General features: G+C 46.4%; 1 protein-coding gene across 2 annotated transcripts in view; it reads right to left on the bottom strand.

Moving 5' to 3' along the window:
• Positions 1–8881: 8881 nt before the first annotated feature.
• The window catches only part of UBE2H (ubiquitin conjugating enzyme E2 H), a 30014-nt gene continuing 21851 nt past the window's right edge, over positions 8882–17044 (bottom strand). The window contains exons 1-5 of one of the 2 annotated variants that reach the window (XM_027736848.2): positions 17009–17031; positions 16462–16501; positions 16103–16155; positions 13114–13242; positions 8882–9186 (exon numbers count right to left, since the gene is read on the bottom strand). In XM_027736848.2, coding sequence (XP_027592649.1) covers positions 9062–9186; positions 13114–13242; positions 16103–16155; positions 16462–16496 — 342 coding nt within the window. In that variant the 5' untranslated portion in view covers positions 16497–16501; positions 17009–17031 and the 3' untranslated portion in view covers positions 8882–9061. Of the gene's footprint in view, positions 9187–13113; positions 13243–16102; positions 16156–16461; positions 16502–17008; positions 17032–17044 lie in introns of those variants that run through there. The other variant, XM_039391102.1, reaches the window with a different exon arrangement.

Below are 17044 nucleotides of genomic sequence, written 5' to 3'. Positions count from 1 at the left end.
GGCACGTTTATGGCGCTGGCGAAGTCCCCACAGCCCCTTTTCCATGAGATCCCGGTTTAAAAAGGGGATTTGGAGCTCAGGGACGGGGAAGGGGTCGCTGCGGTTCATCCCGGGGGGTGTCAGCCCAAGGTGGGATGTGCCGGGATGAGATTCCCACCCCGGGGGGGGTGGGGGGTGGGACCACCCTGGGTTTTTGGAGAGGGGAATTCGGTCTGGGAGGGTGGGCGAGGGGGGAGGTTGCTGGGTTTGGCATCGCCAAACGCTCGAGGTGGGAAAAATTGGGGATGAGGAAAACTGGGGGATTTCCGGGAAAAAGAGCTAAAAACCGGGAAGGAGCGAAGTGGGGAAGGGAGAAGCCCCGGGTGGAAAAAGCTGGGAATCACCAGCCGGGGGGAAACGGGGAAAATGCCATCAAAGAGGGACTGTGAGCGTTCCCTGCGGGAGCGCTCCTGCTCTCCCGGGATGCTCCAGGGCCGCTGGGATCCCGCTTGGAATGGGCGCTTCGGCGGCAGAGCACGTGTCGCCGGGCCGCGGCTCCTTCCCTGGGAAAGGCGCATCCAGCGCTATCCCGAGCCTGGATTTGGGGCCCAGATGATGCCAACCGGGAGCGAGACCCTTCCCAAGGCCGCGTCTGTCCCCTCCCGGGGGGCACGGGCCGTTCGGGGGGGGCCATTCCCGCTCCGGGGGGTCGGTGCCTGCCGCGTCCCTGCCGCTGGAATCTCATGCATTAGTAATGGCCACCGATCCGCCGGCGCTGACGGCATTTCTTCCAGCCGGGAGGAACAATTCGGGCCGTAACCGGAGCCGGCGGGGCCCGGGGGGGAGGCTCAGGTGTCCCCCGGGGAGAGCGGGGTCACCGCCAGCCGCCCCCGCCCCGTCTCGGTGCCCGCTCGGGGGGTGCTCGCCCACCCCACCCCTCGATCCCTCGGGATCGCACCCCCCTGGAGGCGCGGCAGGAGCGGCCCCGAGGGGTTTTTTGGGATTCCGTGAGGATGGGGAGCGGTTCCCGCGGTGGGAGATCCCGGCACTGGGCACAGGGACAAAGCCGGGAGGGGGGGAATGTCCTGCTCGTCCCCGGGACCCCGCCAGGGCTGGATTGTCCCCTCTGTCACAGAGGGGGACGGATTGTCCCCATCCGTGGGGGTGGCACCTACCAGGGCCGTGGGGGTGGCCCCCAGAAATCCCTGGGGTGGCACTGACTGGAGCCAGGTGGGAATGGCACCCAAAATCCCCCGGGGACGGTACCCAGGGCTCGGGGGAAATGGCTCCCAAATCCATTTGGGGATGGCATCCAAAGCACCACAGGGATGGCAGCCAGGGCCCAGCGAGGATGGCACCCCAAATCCCTGGGGATGACACCCAAGTCTCCGCAGGGAAGGTGATCAGAACTCCAGAGGGATGGCACCCAAAATCCCTTGGGGATGGCACCCAGAACTCCGTGGACAGAGCACCCAAAATCCCTTGGGGATGGCACCCAAAATCCCATAGGAATGGGACCCAAAATCCCTTAGGGATGGCACCCAAAACGCCACGGGGATGGCACTGGGAGCCCGATGGGAACAGCATCCAGAGCCCCTTGGGAATGACACCCAAAATCCCTCCGGGATGGTACCCAGGGCCCAATGGAAGTGGCACCCAAATCCCCTTGGAGACAGGTACCCCAGGGACAGGGTGACAGCCCTGGGTGCTCCAGGGACAGGGTGACAGCCCTGGGTGTCCCTGGGGCAGGATGACATGTCCAGGTGTCCCTGGGACAGGGTGACCCCTCTGGGTGCTCCCAGGACAGGGTGACACTTCTGTGTGCTCCAGGGACAGGATGACAGCCCTGGGTGCTCCAGGGACAGGGTGACCCCTCTGGGTGTCCCTGGGGCAGGGTGACATCTCCAGGTGTCCCTGGGACAGGGTGACAGCCCTGGGTGCTCCAGGGACAGGGTGGCACCTCTGTGTGTCCGAACCCCTGTCCCCACGTCACCCGAAGCCCTGAGCCCCCCCCCCGAACAACCCCCAGGCCCCTCCTGGGGGTGGCACTGGTCCCCCGGGGGACAGCGGGGCCAGGCAGGGCCGTACTGGGCACACTGGGAGGCCACTGGTGTGGCGCGGGGGCCACCTGCCGGGCGGAGGGGACAGTGCCACCCCCGCCGGCCGCGGGACGGGGGGGACTGTCCCCTCTCCTTCCCCTCCTCCTGCAGAGCCCGGAGCGCTGGTGGTCCCCGGGGGTGGCACTGGCACAGTGTGTCCCCCCCCGGTCCGGTGTCCCCAGGGGGTGGCACTGGGACAGTGTGTCCTCCTCTCCCCGGTCCGGTGTCCCCCCGTGTTCCCCAGGGGGTGGCACTGGCACAGTGTGACCCCCCCTCCGCCGTCCGGTGTCCCCAGAGGTGGTACTGGCACAGTGTCCCCCCCACTCCGGTGTCCCCCCTTGTCCCCCGGGGGTGGCACTGGGACAGTGTGTCCCCCCCTCGGTCCGGTGTCCCCGGGGGTGGCACTGGGACAGTGTGTCCTCCCCCCCGGTCCGGTGTCCCCCCTTGTCCCCCGGGGGTGGCACTGGGACAGTGTGTGTCCCCCCCGGTCCGGTGTCCCCAGGGGGTGGCACTGGGACAGTGTCCCCCCCCAGTCCGGTGTCCCCAGGGGGTGTCGGTGGCACTGGCGCGACACGGCCCCGCCCTCCTGTCCCCAAAGTGGGGACAAACAGCCCCAAGGGGAGGAGGAGGAGGAGGAGGAAGGTCTCGCTCGGCTCCGGGGAATTTGGGGCGGGAATTCAAAGCGGGATGAGCGGGACAAGCCGCGGTGTCACTGTCACTGTGTCACCGTCACTGTCACCGTCACCTCCCTCGGCACATCCTCGGCCCCAACACCCGCTTCCCGCTCCCCGTCACATTCCCTGCGCGCCTCATCCCAATCCCTGTAAGACGCCGAGCCGGAATTCCGTGGGATTATCCCGAAAACCCCCCGCTCTCCACCCCTGCCGGAATTCCCAGCCCTTCCTTACGCTGCGGAATCCCGGGATTTGACGGCTCAGCCCCCGGCCGGGAGCCGCAGGCGGAGGGATGGATCCCCCCATCCCTCATTTTCCAGCCCCAAATCCCAAAAATCAGCCTCGGGGCGGCCACCGGGGCGCGGAGGGACATCACCGGGCCGCTGGAAAAATCCCGGAGAAGGAATGTTAAGGTTGGAAAACACCTCCGGGATCATCAATCCCAACCTTCCCACCTTGGCCGGGCACAACCGGGGAGATTTGAGGAAAAAAAAAAGATTGGGAAAAAAAAGATTTGGGAAAAAAAAGGAGATTTGAGGAAAAAAGAGGGAGATTTGGGGAAAAAACACTGGGGGAAAATGATTGGGGAAAAAAGAAGGAGATTTGGATAAAAAGAGAGAGATTCGGGGAAAAGGGAGATTTGGGGGAAAAGGGAGATTTGGATAAAAAGAGAGAGATTTGGGGAAAAAAAGATTGGGGGAAAAGTGATTTGGGAAAAAGGAGAGAGATTTGGGGAAAAAGAGGGAGATTTGGGAGGAAAAATGGTTTAGGAAAAAAAGGAGATTCGGATAAAAAGAGGGAGATTTGGGAGAAAAAGAGAGGGACTTGGAAAAAAGGAGAGCGACTTGGAAAAAAAGATTTGGGAGATTTGGGAAAAAAAAAGATTTGGGGAAAAAAAGGGAGATGTGGATAAAAAAGAGGGAGATTTCGGGGAAAAAAAGAGGGTGGGAAGCAGAGCCGATTCCACGCTGTCCAGGGGCTTCCAAAAGCGCTGGGGGGGTGTCAAAGAGCAGCCAAAATTCCAGGTTTTATTTAAAATAATAATAATTTTTAAAAAAAGGGAGTTAAAATGCTCTGGGATTTTACCCAACCCCGGGAGAGGGGATTCCAGGGAAAGGGGAGATGATCCCGACTTTCCAATTCCCGCTCTGTGACAGCGCGAGGGAAAAGGGGAGGGAAAGGGAAATAAAGGAAGGAGGATCCCGAACAGGGGCGGGAGGGTCGTGGCCGTTCCCAGGACGTGGAGGAGGGAAAAAAACATGGAAAAAAAAGAGGGAAAAACTGTTTAAAAAGTGTGAAGCGGCTCCCAGACTTCCCAGGCTCGGGAATTCCCGCTCCGGGAAGGAGGAGAAGGGAAACACCCGCCAGGGGAGCGACAAAAACCTCGGGAGGCTCCAGTTTTTCAGCTGGGAAATGGGGGTTTGGGAGTCAAATTCGGGAATATTCTTGGGGAAAAAAGGGGGAGATTTGAGGGGAAAAAAAAAAGAAGGAGATTTGGGGGGAAAAGACGGAGATTTGGAACCAAAAGAGGGAGATTTGGGAGAAAAGATTTGGGGGAAAAAAAGAAGGAGGTTTGGATAAAAAGAGGGGGATTTGGAAAAAAAAGAGGGAGATTTGGGGGAAAAGGGAGATTTGGATAAAAAGAGGGAGATTTGGGGAAAAAAGATTGGGAGAAAATGATTGGGAAAAAAGAAGGAGGTTCGGATAAAAAGAGGGAGATTTTGGGGAAAAAAAGGTTTAGGAAAAAAAGAGGGAGATTCAGATAAAAAGAGGGAGATCTGGGGAAAAAAGAGGGGGACTTGGAAAAAAAGATTTGGGAGATTTGGGAAAAAAAGGGAGATTTGGATAAAAAGAGGGAGATTTAAGGAAAAAAAAAGGGGGAGATTTGGGAAAAAAAGATTGGGGAAAAAAGATTTGGGAAAAAAAGGGAGATTCGGATAAGAAGACAGAGATTTAGGAGAAAAGGGAGATTTCGGGGAAAAAAAGAGGGAGATTTGGGAAAAAAAAGATTGGGGGAAAATGATTTGGGAAAAAAAGAGGGAGGTTTGGGAGAAAGAGGAAAATATGGGGAAAAAAAGGTTTAGGAAAAAAAGAGGGTGATTGGGGAAAAAAGATTTGGGAAAAAAAGATTTGGGAAAAAAGGGAGATTTGGATAAAAAGAGGGAGATTTAGGAGAAAGGGAGATTTTGGGAAAAAAAAGAGAGATTTGGGAAAAAAGGATTGGGGAAAAAATGATTTGGGAAAAAAGAGGGAGATTTGGATAAAACCAGAGAGATTTGGGAGAAAGGAGAGAGATTTGGGGGAAAAGGGAGACGGGAAAAAAGATTTGGGAAAAAAGAGGGAGATTTGGGGGGAAAAGTTTGGGAAAAAATATTTGGGAAAAAATCGGGGATAAAAGAGGGAGATTTGGATAAAAAGAGGGAGATTTCGGGGGAAAAAGAGGGAGATTGGGAAAAAAAAGATTGGGGAAAAAAGGATTTGAGAAAAAAGAGGGAAATTCGGGAAAAAAATAGGGGGACTTGGAAAAAAAGGAGGGAGACTTGGGAAAAAAGATTTGGGAGATTTGGAATAAAAAGATTTGGGAAAAAAAGGGAGATTTGGATAAAAAGAGGGAGATTTAAGAGAAAAGATGGAGATTTGGGGGGAAAAAAGAGGGAGATTTGGGAAAAAAGATTGGGGGAAAATGATTTGGGGAAAAAGAGGGAGATTTGGATAAAAAGATTTGGGGAAAAAACATTTGGGAAAAGAAAATCGGGGGGAAAAGAGGGAGATTTGGATAAAAAGAGGGAGATTTGGGGGAAAAAAGAGGAAGATTGGGGAAAAAATGATTTGGCAAAAAAAAAAGGGAGATTTGGATAAAAAGAGGGAGAGTTGGAAAAAAGGAGGGAGACTTGGGGGAAAAAAGGGAGATTTGGGGGAAAAGGGAGATTTAGAAAAAAAAAGAGGGAGATTTGGGAAAAAAGATTTAGGAAGAAAGAGGGAGATTTGGATAAAAAGAGGGAGATTTGTGAAAAAAGGAGGAGATTTTGGGGAAAAAAGATTTAGGAAAAAAGATTGGGGAAAAAAAAAGGAGATTTGGATAAAAAGAGAGAGATTTGGGAAGAAAAGAGGAAGATTTAGGAAAAAAGGAGGGAGATTTGGATAAAAAGAGGGAGATTTGGGGAAAAAGAAGGAGATTTGGGGGAAAAAAAGATTTAGGAAAAAAAGAGGGCGATTTGGGAAAAAAGATTTGGGGGGAAAAAAAGGAGATTTGGATAAAAAGAGAGAGATTTGGGAAGAAAAGAGGGATTTGGATAAAAGAGATTTGGATAAAAAGAGGGAGATGTGGGAGAAAAAGACTGGGAAAAAAAGATTTGGGGAAAAAGAATTGGGGGAAAAAAGGGAGTTTTGGATGAAAAGAGGGGAGATTTGGATGAAAAGAGGGAAATTTGGGGAAAAAGGAGGTGGGAGAGGCCGGAGGGGAACCCGGCCCAGCTCTGCTCCATCCCGAGGGTCCCTTGGACACTTTTCCAGGACATTTTTCCAAGCAGATTTCGGGCGGATTTTCCTCCCCGGGAAGGGTCGGGAATCTCCGGGAATCTCCGGGAATCTCCGGGAAAAGCTCCGGGATCTTCTCCCGCGGCCTCGCTCCCCCCTCAGGAACCCCCCGCGTTTATTTTTTTTTCGGGAATTCCCGAGGGGAACAGGGAGAGAAACCCCCCCCCCCCTTCCCGAGGGAACGGGAGCGCCGGGATTTATCCCAACCCCCCCCCGCGGGGAATCTGGGAATTCGCCGCCTGGTTTTTATTTGGAAAAAAATACAAATTTTTATTGCGGTTTTTCTCCCCTTTTTTTGGCTGATTTTTTTTTGGATTTTTTTGGATTTTTTTTTTTGTCGCTTTGGGGGTTTTTTTTGGAAGTTTTTCCAACCGGGATCGGCCCCCCCCCCCCCCCCCAGCCCTTGGATCGATCCCTAAGGAATGTGGAAAGCACAAGGTCATTAAAAGTTCATTAAAAGCGGCCCCTCCCGCCCCCCCAATTAACGAGCCCAACGACAGCACCGCACGTTAATTAGTTCATTAAGAGTTAATGAGCCTCCAAACAAGCCACGAACGCTCCGACAGCAACTCCAGCACGGGGAAAAAAAACGGGAAAAAGGGGTGGGAAAACTCTGCTCCGGGCCTGGAATGACCCGGGAAGGGAATGGGGGGGGGGAGGGAAATGAAGGAAAATCACGGGAAGGGAAGCGGGATTTGGGAAAAATTCGGGATTTGGGAAAAGTTCGGGTTTTACCCCCGAAGGTCGAAAAAAAGGGATGGATTTTGCCGCGGGAATTCGGGATATCGGGATGTTCCCACCCCCACCCGGGCGGGGTTTGGATGGAAAACCCAACGGAGCCCCGGGAAAATGAGGAATAACGGGAAAATGAGGGATAAGGATATTCCAGAGGCTGCTCCAGGGGTGGGATATCCCACCCAAAACCTTCCAGGGAATCTCCAAAAATTTCAGGTCCTGCTTGGCTTTGAAAATCCACCTGAGTTGGGATCCCAATTCCGGGATCCGGGTGGGGAGAGACAGAGAAAAACGTGGAATTTAAGGGACCAAAAAAAAAAAAAAAAAATTAAAAACCCGAGATTCCCATTCCCAAACATCCCGGGAAAGGCAAACCCACCCCCCTCCCTCCCTCCAATCCCATCCCACCCCACGGAAGAACAAAGAGAAGGATCCATTCTCTTCCTCCACTGGTGATATTTTTTTTTTTATGCATTTTTTTTTTATTTTCATCTCCAATTTTTTTTTTAAATTTTTTTTTTTTGTGTGTTTTTTTTTAACTGATTTTTTTATTTTTTTTTTGAGTCGTGGCGGTTTTTTTGTCTTTTTTTTTTTTTTTTTTTTTTTATTCCTTCTTCTTTTTCTTCTTTTTCTTCTCTTCTTCTCCACGGATCCATTTTTTTTATTATTATTTCATTTGTTTTTTTTTTACCTTCTTCAGGGAATTCTCGTTTCCCAGTTTTTCTTACACACACACGCACGATGTGGTAAACCAAGCGCTGGTGCAAGAAAAAGGGGGGGTGTGGAAAAAAGGGGAAAACAAGGGGGAAAAAAGGGAGGAAAAGAAGGGGAAAAAAATAAAAAAAAAAAAAGAGGAAAAAACCAACCAAACAACAACAACAACAAAAAAATCAACTCAACTCAGCTCCGACGGATTCGTGGATTCCAGATAATCCCTGTGGATCTGCAGCTCCTGGAGGGGGTTTTACCCAAATTCCAAGCGGGAAAAAATCCGAAAAAAAAACAAAGGAGGAGGGCAAAAAAAAAAATAAAAAATCGAAGAGAAAACAACCCCAAAGCCAAGTCGAAGCCATTCCAGGGCAGCAGGTCCCGATCCCAGGGAAAGGGTTCTCCCAATTCCAAGCGCTCCCGGGGAATTCCAAGTGTTCCAAGAGCAGCGGCCGCCGGGTCCTTCCCTCCCAGCGCAGGGAACAGCTCCGGGTCCATCGGGCCCCGAGGGAGCAGCAGCACCACCAGCAACATCCCGGGTTTTTTTTTCCAGAGGGAATCCCAGCGGGGGGTCGGCGCAGTCCCGACGCTTCCGGGAGGGATCCGCGGAAAACGCCGGCTGAGGAATCCAAGCGGAGACACTTCCAGGCTCCTGAGGGGCTCCAGCCAGGCCGGGGGGTGGGATTGGACTCGTTCCCTCTCTTTTCTCCGGGCTGGAGGAGCCCCTTCCATCCCTGTGCCTGCTCCACACGCTCCTGCCATCCCAGAAATCCCGGGATCCGGAGGAGGATGGTGCCGTTCCCGCAAAAAGCAAAGACACGTCCCAGGTTTTTTTTTTTCTTTTTGGGGAGGGGGGAGTTTTTTGTTTTTGGCTGCTCGTTCCCTTCCCTCTCCTGGGATACAGCCCAGGGAACACCCCCTGGGATCTGCATTCCCGGCGTATTGCTACCAGCATGGAATGTGGGAATGCAACACCCGCCCCTCGGGACACTGGCTGGGAAAAGAGGGAAGGGAAGGGAAGGGAAGGAAAAATCTCAGGCTCTAAAGGGGTGAGGTGAGAGAGAGAGAGAGAGAGATATAATATATCAATGCTATAATCCATAAAAACCTTGTTTTGTTTTTTTTTTTTTAGTAATAAAAAAAATTGCTTTTTTTTTTTTTTTTTTTTTTTTTTTTTTTTTTTCTCGTTTAAATATGAATATTATAAGTTCTGCTTCTCATGGTTAGGAAATTAGAGTGTCTCTGAAAAGCACAGGAGGGGGGGGGGGCTGCTCATTCCTCCTCATTTCTCCTCCTTCCTCCTCCTCCTCCTCCTTCCTGCTCATCCCACTACAATTCCATGTCCTGGGCCTCGTCCTCGGAGAAGTCGGACATGGAGCTCTCGGAGGAGCTGTCCCCGGTGCCTTCCTCCTGCTCCTTTAGTGCTTCTTCTGTTGCATATTTCTGGATGTACTCTGGGGAGAAAAAGGGGGAAAACAGGCAAAAGAGAAAAAAAAAAAAAAGGGATGTTTAGTGTGGAAGGAGGAGGAGGAGGAGGAGGAAGGGGAGACACGGGTGGGGCGGCCCCTGGGGTGGGAACTGGGGCTGAATTATAGAGAAATTATAGAGAAATTATAGAGAAATTATAGCTAAGCTGGATCTAAGTTGTAGAGAAATTGTAGAGAAATTGAATCTAAATTGTATAGAGATTGCATAGGAATTATATAGAAATTGTATGGGAATTATATAGAAATTGTATGGAAATTTTATAGAAATTGTATAGAAATTTTATAGAAATTGTATAGAAATTTTATAGAAATTGTATATAAATTGTATATAAATTTTATAGAAATTATATATAAATTTTATAGAAATTGTATAGAAATTTTATAGAAATTGTATATAAATTTTATAGAAATTATATATAAATTTAATAGAAATTGTATAGAAATTTTATAGAAATTGTATAGAAATTTTATAGAAATTTTATAGAAATTGTATAGAAATTTTATAGAAATTGTATATAAATTTTATAGAAATTTTATAGAAATTGTATAGAAATTATATATAAATTGTATAGAAATTGTATAGAAATTTTATAGAAATTATATATATATTTTATAGAAATTGTATAGAAATTTTATAGAAATTGTATAGAAATTTTATAGAAATTATATATAAATTTAATAGAAGTTGTATAGAAATTTTATAGAAATTATATATATATTTTATAGAAATTGTATAGAAATTTTATAGAAATTATATATAAATTTAATAGAAATTGTATAGAAATTTTATAGAAATTATATAGAAATTGTGTATAAATTATATAGACATTATACAGAAATTGTTCAGAAATTGTATCTAAATTGTATCTAAATTGTATAGAAATTATATAGAAATTGTACAGAAATTATATAGAAATTATACAGAAACTGTATCTAAATTATATAGAAATTGTATAGAAATGATATAGAAATTGTAGAGAAATTATACAGAAATTGTAGAGAAATTCTATAGAAATTGTACAGAAATTATATAAAAGTTATATAAAAATTGTAGAGAAATTCTATAGAAATCATATTGAAATGGAATAGAAATTGTATAGAAATATATAGAAATTATATGGAAATTATACAGAAATTGTATAGGAACTGTATATAAATTATATAGAAATTGTACAGAAATTGTATATAAATTGTATAGAAATTATATAGAAATTATATAGAGATTGTATATAAATTATATAGAAATTGTACAGAAATTATATAGAAATTGTATAGAAATCATATCTAAATTGTACATAAATTATATAGAAATTGTGTAGAAATTACATCTAAATTGTATCTAAATTGTACCTAAATTATACCTAAATTGTATAGAAATTATATGGAAACTGTATATAAATTATATAGAAACTATATATAAATTGTATCTAAATTGTATAGAAATATATAGAAATATATAGAAATTATATAAAAACTGAATAGAAATGATATATAAAATTGTATAGAAACTGTATAGAACTTATATAGAAAAAGTAAAGAAATTGTATAGGAATTATATACAAATATATAGAAACTGTATGGAAATTATATATAAAATTGTATCTAAATTATATAGAAATTATATAGAGATTGTAAAGAAATACAGAGAAACTGTATAGCAATTTTATGTAAATTATATAGAAATTATATAGAAATTGTAAAGAAATATAGAGAAACTGTATAGCAATTGCATATAAATTATATAGAAATTATATAGACATTACATAGAAATTGTATCTGAATTGTGTAGAAACTGTATAGAAATTGCATAGAAACTATATAGAAATTGTATATAAATTATATAGAAATTGTATAAAAATGGAATAGAAATTATATAAAACCTGAGTAGAACCTGTATACAAATATATAGAAATTGTACAAAAATTGTACAGAAATTAGACAGAAGTTGTATATAAATTATATAGATATTATATAGGAATTCTATAGAAACTGTATAGAAATTATACAGAAATTGTATAGAAATTACACCTAAATTATAGATAAACTATATCTAAATTCTATCTGAAGTACACACTTAGAAATTAGAAATTCTCTCTTGCCCAGGGAAACTGTGGAATTCCCATCCCTGGCAGAGCCCAGGCCAGGCTGGAGGAGGGACAGTGGAAGGTGTCCCCTCCCTGCAATCCCCTCCCATCCCAAAGCATCCCGGAATTCCGTGTTTCCCAGCACTGTCCAACACACCGGGAAACAGGTGGAGACCTCCTGCATGTGGAAAACCCTCGGGAACAAGGAGATTCCCAAGGATTCCAGCACAGTCGGAGCTGGGAACAACCCAGTCCTTCCCAGTGGGATGGACCTCCATGAACAGCACAGGATTTACTGACTCCCAAAATTCGGGATTCGGGATAAATCCCAAAGCCATGGAAGGGCCTGACCTGAGGAAATGAAGGTCTGAGTTTAACCTGACAGGGCAGAACCATCCCAGCTCAGAGCCAGACTGGAATTCCAGACTGAACTGGAAAGGAGGAGTTGGGATGGGCCTCAATGAACAGCACAGGATTTACTGATTCCCAAAATTCGGGATTCAGGATAAATCCCAAAGCCATCAAGGGCCTGACCTGAGGAAATGAAGGATTTGGGAGTCCATTCCCTGATCCCAAGTTGGTTCTGAGTCCCTTCCTTGTCCTTCCAACCCTTCCAGGACCTGCCCCGGCCTCTCCCGCCCTGCTCCCCCCCCCTCCTGCTTCCAGGGGAAACCATTCCCTGCTTTCCTGAGGGCACTTCCCACGGCTCCAGGCTCAGGATCCCGTCTGGACCTTTAAACTCTTTCCCTTTATAAACCGTCTGCAGCTTCCCAACGGGAATTCCTGACCCCCCTCGGCTGGACTAGGAAGTGGCAAGGAAGGAATTCCCTGGGGTTCTCCAGGAATTCCTGCTCTGCCACAGCACCTTTTCCAACAGCACCACCAATCCCTGGATTCCTGCTCCCAGAACTTCCCAAAGAACTCCCAACAAACCACTTTGTGTTGAATCCAGTGATTTTTTCCTGGATGCTCCTGACTGGAATTTTCCTGATATTTTTTTCCATCACACACTGAATCATTCCCCCCATTCCTCAAAATCCCAGGGAATCCTATCCCACTTTTCCTGTTTAGGGTGTGCTGATGATTCCAAGCCCTGTCCCACACACGGATCACCCCCATTGGAGCTGGAAAAGGGCCCCTGGAACCAGCCTTGGCTCTTGGAAAACCTGGCTGGACTAGGAAGTGGCAAGGAAGGATTCCCTGGGGTTTTCCAGGAATTCCTGCTCTGCCACAGCACCTTTTCCAACAGCACCATCAATCCCTGGATTCCTGCTCCCAGAACTTCCCAAAGAACCCCCAACAAGCCCCTTTTTATCCAGTGTTTGTGCCCTGGATGCTCCCAACTGGAATTTTCCTGATATTTTTTTCGGTCACACACTGAATCATTCCCCCCATTCCTCAAAATCCCAGGGAATCATATCCCACTTTTCCTCAGCCTTCCCTGTTTAGCACCACAAATCCCTGGATTCCTGCTCCCAGAACTTCCCAAAGAACCCCCAACAAGCCCCTTTTTATCCAGTGATTTTTTCCTGGATGCTCCCGACTGGAATTCTCCTGCCTCTTTTTTTGGCCACACACTGAATCATTCCCCCCATTCCTCAAAATCCCAGGGAATCCTATCCCAGTTTTCCTCCAGCTTTCCCCATTTAGGGTGTGTCGATGATTCCAAACCCATCCCCACATCCCACAGCCCATTCCCTACTCCACATCACCCCCGTTTCCACCGGAAAAAGGTCCCTGGAACAGGGGGGAAAAAGCGGGGCTGCGGCTCCCGGATTTTTCCAGGGCTGGAATGGCGGGAATGCCTCACCTTTGATTTTCTGTTTGTACTCTTCTGGTCGGTGGAGGTACATGGCAGCGGCGTCTCCGTTCAACGGATCGATGGGATTGGGATACGCCAGGAGCTGGGGCAGGAACGACTCGAAGATGTTGGTGAGATCTGCGGGAAAACACAGATCCGGTCGGGAAAACACCGATCCAGGTGGGAAAACACCAATCCAGGAGGGAAAACACAAACCCAGCCACGGCCAGGGGGGAATGGGAGAGGGAAAACAAGCCTGGAAGCGTGGGAATGAGGGGGGGAAATGGGAATAAGGGAGAGGAGAGGGCTGGGGAACACACAGGGAGCTGCTGCAATTCCCGATCCCCACACGTGGGATGGGAGAGCCTGGAGGTCCTTCCCAACCCAATCCATGCCAGGATTCCGGGACTAAATCCAGGGATCTGGAGCACAAAGTGGCTTCCAGGGGGAATAAAATATCAAATAACAACAAAGGGCTGAGCAGGGAGTGGCTCTCATGGAATTATTTCCCTTCTCCTTCCTCCCTCTGTTCCTGTTTTCCAATGTTTTCTGCTCCATGGAAGTTGTCCCTGCTCCTGGAAAGGGGTTGCAGATCCTGGAGGTCCCTCCCAGCCCAGTCCATCCCAGGATTCCGGGACTAAATCCAGGGATCTGGAGCACAAAGTGTCTTCCAGGGGGAATAAAATAAAATAAATAAAATATGAAATAACAACAAAGGGCTGAGCAGGGAGTGGCTCTCATGGAATTATTTCCCTTCTCCTTCCCTCTGTTCCTGTTTTCCAATGTTTTCTGCTCTATGGAAGTTTTTTCCCTGCTCCTGGAAGGGGGTTGGAGATCCTGGAGGTCCCTCCCAGCCCAGTCCATCCCAGGATTCCAGGACTAAATCCAGGGATCTGGAGCACAAAGTGGCTTCCAGGGGGAATAAAATAAAATAAATAAAATATCAAATAACAATAAAGGGCTGAGCAGGAGCTGCTGCAATTCCTGAACTCCTGGAGATCCCAGCACACAAAACATGGATACTGGGGGGATAATCAAAGAACTGGATGGACACAACTGTCTGGATTTTCAATCCTGGCTTAGAAAAAATCAGGGAAAAAGGAAAACAAGAGGAAAAACCCAAACCAAGAGTTCTGTGCTTCACCCCCTCACTGAATTATTCCCCTTCTCCTCCTCTCCACTGAAATGGTTCCTGCTCCATGGAAGTTGTCCCTGCTCCTGGAAAGGGGTTGCAGATCCTGGAGGTCCCTCCCAGCCCAAACCATCCCAGGATTCCAGGACTAAATCCAGGGATCTGGAGCACAAAGTGGCTTCCAGGGGGAATAAAATAAAATAAATAAAATATGAAATAACAACAAAGGGCTGAGCAGGGAGTGACTTTCACTGAATTCAACTGGGAATTCAACCAGGGATGTTCCCATCAGGAATTCATCCAGGAATGTTCCCATCGGGAATTCATCCAGGAGTGTTCCTGTCAGGAATTCACCCAGGAGTGTTCCCACTGGGAATTCATCCAGGAGTGTTCCTGTCAGGAATTCACCCAGGAGTGTTCCCACTGGGAATTCATCCAGGAGTGTTCCTGTCAGGAATTCACCCAGGAGTGTTCCCATCGGGAATTCACCCAGGAGTGTTCCTGTCAGGAATTCATCCAGGAGTGTTCCCGTTGGGAATTCATCCAGGAATTTTTTGGTGGCTGTCCTGGCTCTTTCCCACCTTGGGTTGCCTCTGGAATGATCTGAGCCACACCCTCTGGAATGCTCCGATTCCCAGGGGTGACGCTCCAAGAACTCACGGGATGTTATTCCTTCCCCCTTTTCCCGTTCCCATTCCATGGACTTCCAGGCAAATCCCTGGTGTAGGAATGAATCCTGAGGGAATTCCATCATTCCAGAGGCCTCCCTGCGGCTCCAGGGTGGAATCCAAGCCTCTGGAGCACAAATCCAGCGCCACTGGAATGATTCCCTTCGCTCCCTTCGGCCGATCCCCCTGGAAAATCCATGACCCTCATCCCCCTATTCCACGGGGAATTCCGGCATTCCCACGAGGAGTTCGACCCCCAGGATTCCCCTGGAATGTCCCTGGGAAGAGGGGGAAGTGCTTTGTCCTTCCAAGCCTCAGCTGGGAGAGTTCAAATCCCATTTTCAGGGAAGAACGGGAGGGATCGGATGGGAATGTTCCCCTGGAAACTCGCCCACCACCAGGCAAAACTGGAATATCTAAGGAATATTTAAGGGATATTTTTTAAGGAATATTTAAGGGATATTTTTTAAAGAATATTTAAGGAATATTTTTAAAGGAATATTTAAGGAATATTTTTTAAGGAATATTTAAGGAATATTTTTTAAGGAATATTTAAGGAATATTTTTTAAGGAATATTCAAGGAATATTTTTTAAGGAATATTTAAGGAATATTTAAGGAATATTTTTTTAAGGAATATTTAAGGAATATTTTTTAAGGAATATTTAAGGAATATTTTTTAAGGAATATTCAAGGAATATTTTTTAAGGAATATTTAAGGAATATTTAAGGAATATTTTTTAAGGAATATTTTTTAAGGAATATTTTTAAAGGAATATTTTTAAAGGAATATTTAAGGAATATTTTTTAAGGAATATTTTTAAAGGAATATTTAAGGAATATTTTTTAAGGAATATTTAAGGAATATTTTTAAGGAATATTTTTAAAGGAATATTTAAGGAATATTTAAGGAATTCCAGTTTTTAAAACGCAGCCAAACCCGGAGCAGAACCCGAGCTGTGCTTTTTTCCAAGGCCAGCATTCCCTAAATCCCATTTAGGGGATTTTTTTTCCTGGAAAAATCCCAGTGGGAAGCCCAAACCCTCCTGCAGGAACTGGATGCAATTCTACCTCCTCCCTTCCAAGGAAATCTGGGTTTTCCCATAATTTTGGTGGAATGAGGAGCCTGAAAATTCCGCGAAAATTCCATAAAAATTCCCCCCAAAAGTGGCCTGGAATCCCATCCATTCCCGACTCACCATAGAGAGCTGTCCAGGTTTGATTGATTACATCTAGACAGACAGTTCCTGACCTGGAAAACAGGGAAAAACGGGATTAAAATGGGATTAAAACCAGGGAAAAGCCGGGATTCAACACGGTCCCATCCCAAAATAATCCCGGGATCAAATTATCCCTCCCCTTCCCCCTTCCCAGGGCTCTGGATAAGGGATTTAGTCCTGTTTATTCCCATTTATTCCCAATGAATCCCACCCTAAAAACTCCAAATGAAAATAAATTGGGAGTTAAGGGCAGGAAAATCCCCCTGAACTGAAGGAATGGGGCAAAACCTCGGGAATTCTGCGGGATTTGAGGATGGAAAAGAGGGATTTTTACTCACGCCTCGTCGATGTTGGGATGGAAAATTTTATTCATGAATCCTGCAAGGAAAAAAAAACAGGGATAAACTGCAGGGAACAGCCAAATATCCGGGGGGGTTTATCCCAGGAGAAAAGACTGGGATTTGCTGAGGGAAAAGGGGGATTGGGGAGGGAAAAGGGATTGGGAGGGAAAAGGGGACTGGGAGAGGGAAAAGGGGATTGGAAGAGGGAAAAGGGGGATTTGGGGAAGGAAAAGGGGGATTGGAAAAGGGGATTGGGAGAAGGAAAAGGGGGATTGGGAGGGAAAAGGGAAAATAAAATAATAATAAAATAATAATAATTTTTAATAAATTTTAATAAAATAATAAAATAATTTTAAATTTAATAATATAAAATAAAACAATAAAATAATTTTTAATAAATTTCAAGTGAAATACTTCCAATTTTATAATAAAAAGGTTTATAAAATGAGGGGTTTTTGCCCAAAACAGCACAGAAATCCCGGGATTTGGGGCTGGCCAATTCCTTACCTCTGGATGGGGATTTGAAGGGATATTTCTTCCTTACCTATGGATGGGGATTTGAAGGGATATTTGTTCCTTA

The sequence above is a fragment of the Pipra filicauda genome, unplaced genomic scaffold, assembly GCF_003945595.2.
Source record: "Pipra filicauda isolate LSUMZ 115617 unplaced genomic scaffold, ASM394559v2 scaffold907_size54712_pilon, whole genome shotgun sequence".
NCBI lineage: Eukaryota > Metazoa > Chordata > Aves > Passeriformes > Pipridae > Pipra > Pipra filicauda.
Note: the sequence above shows the minus strand (reverse complement) of the source record. Positions and strands in the feature narration are given on the sequence as shown.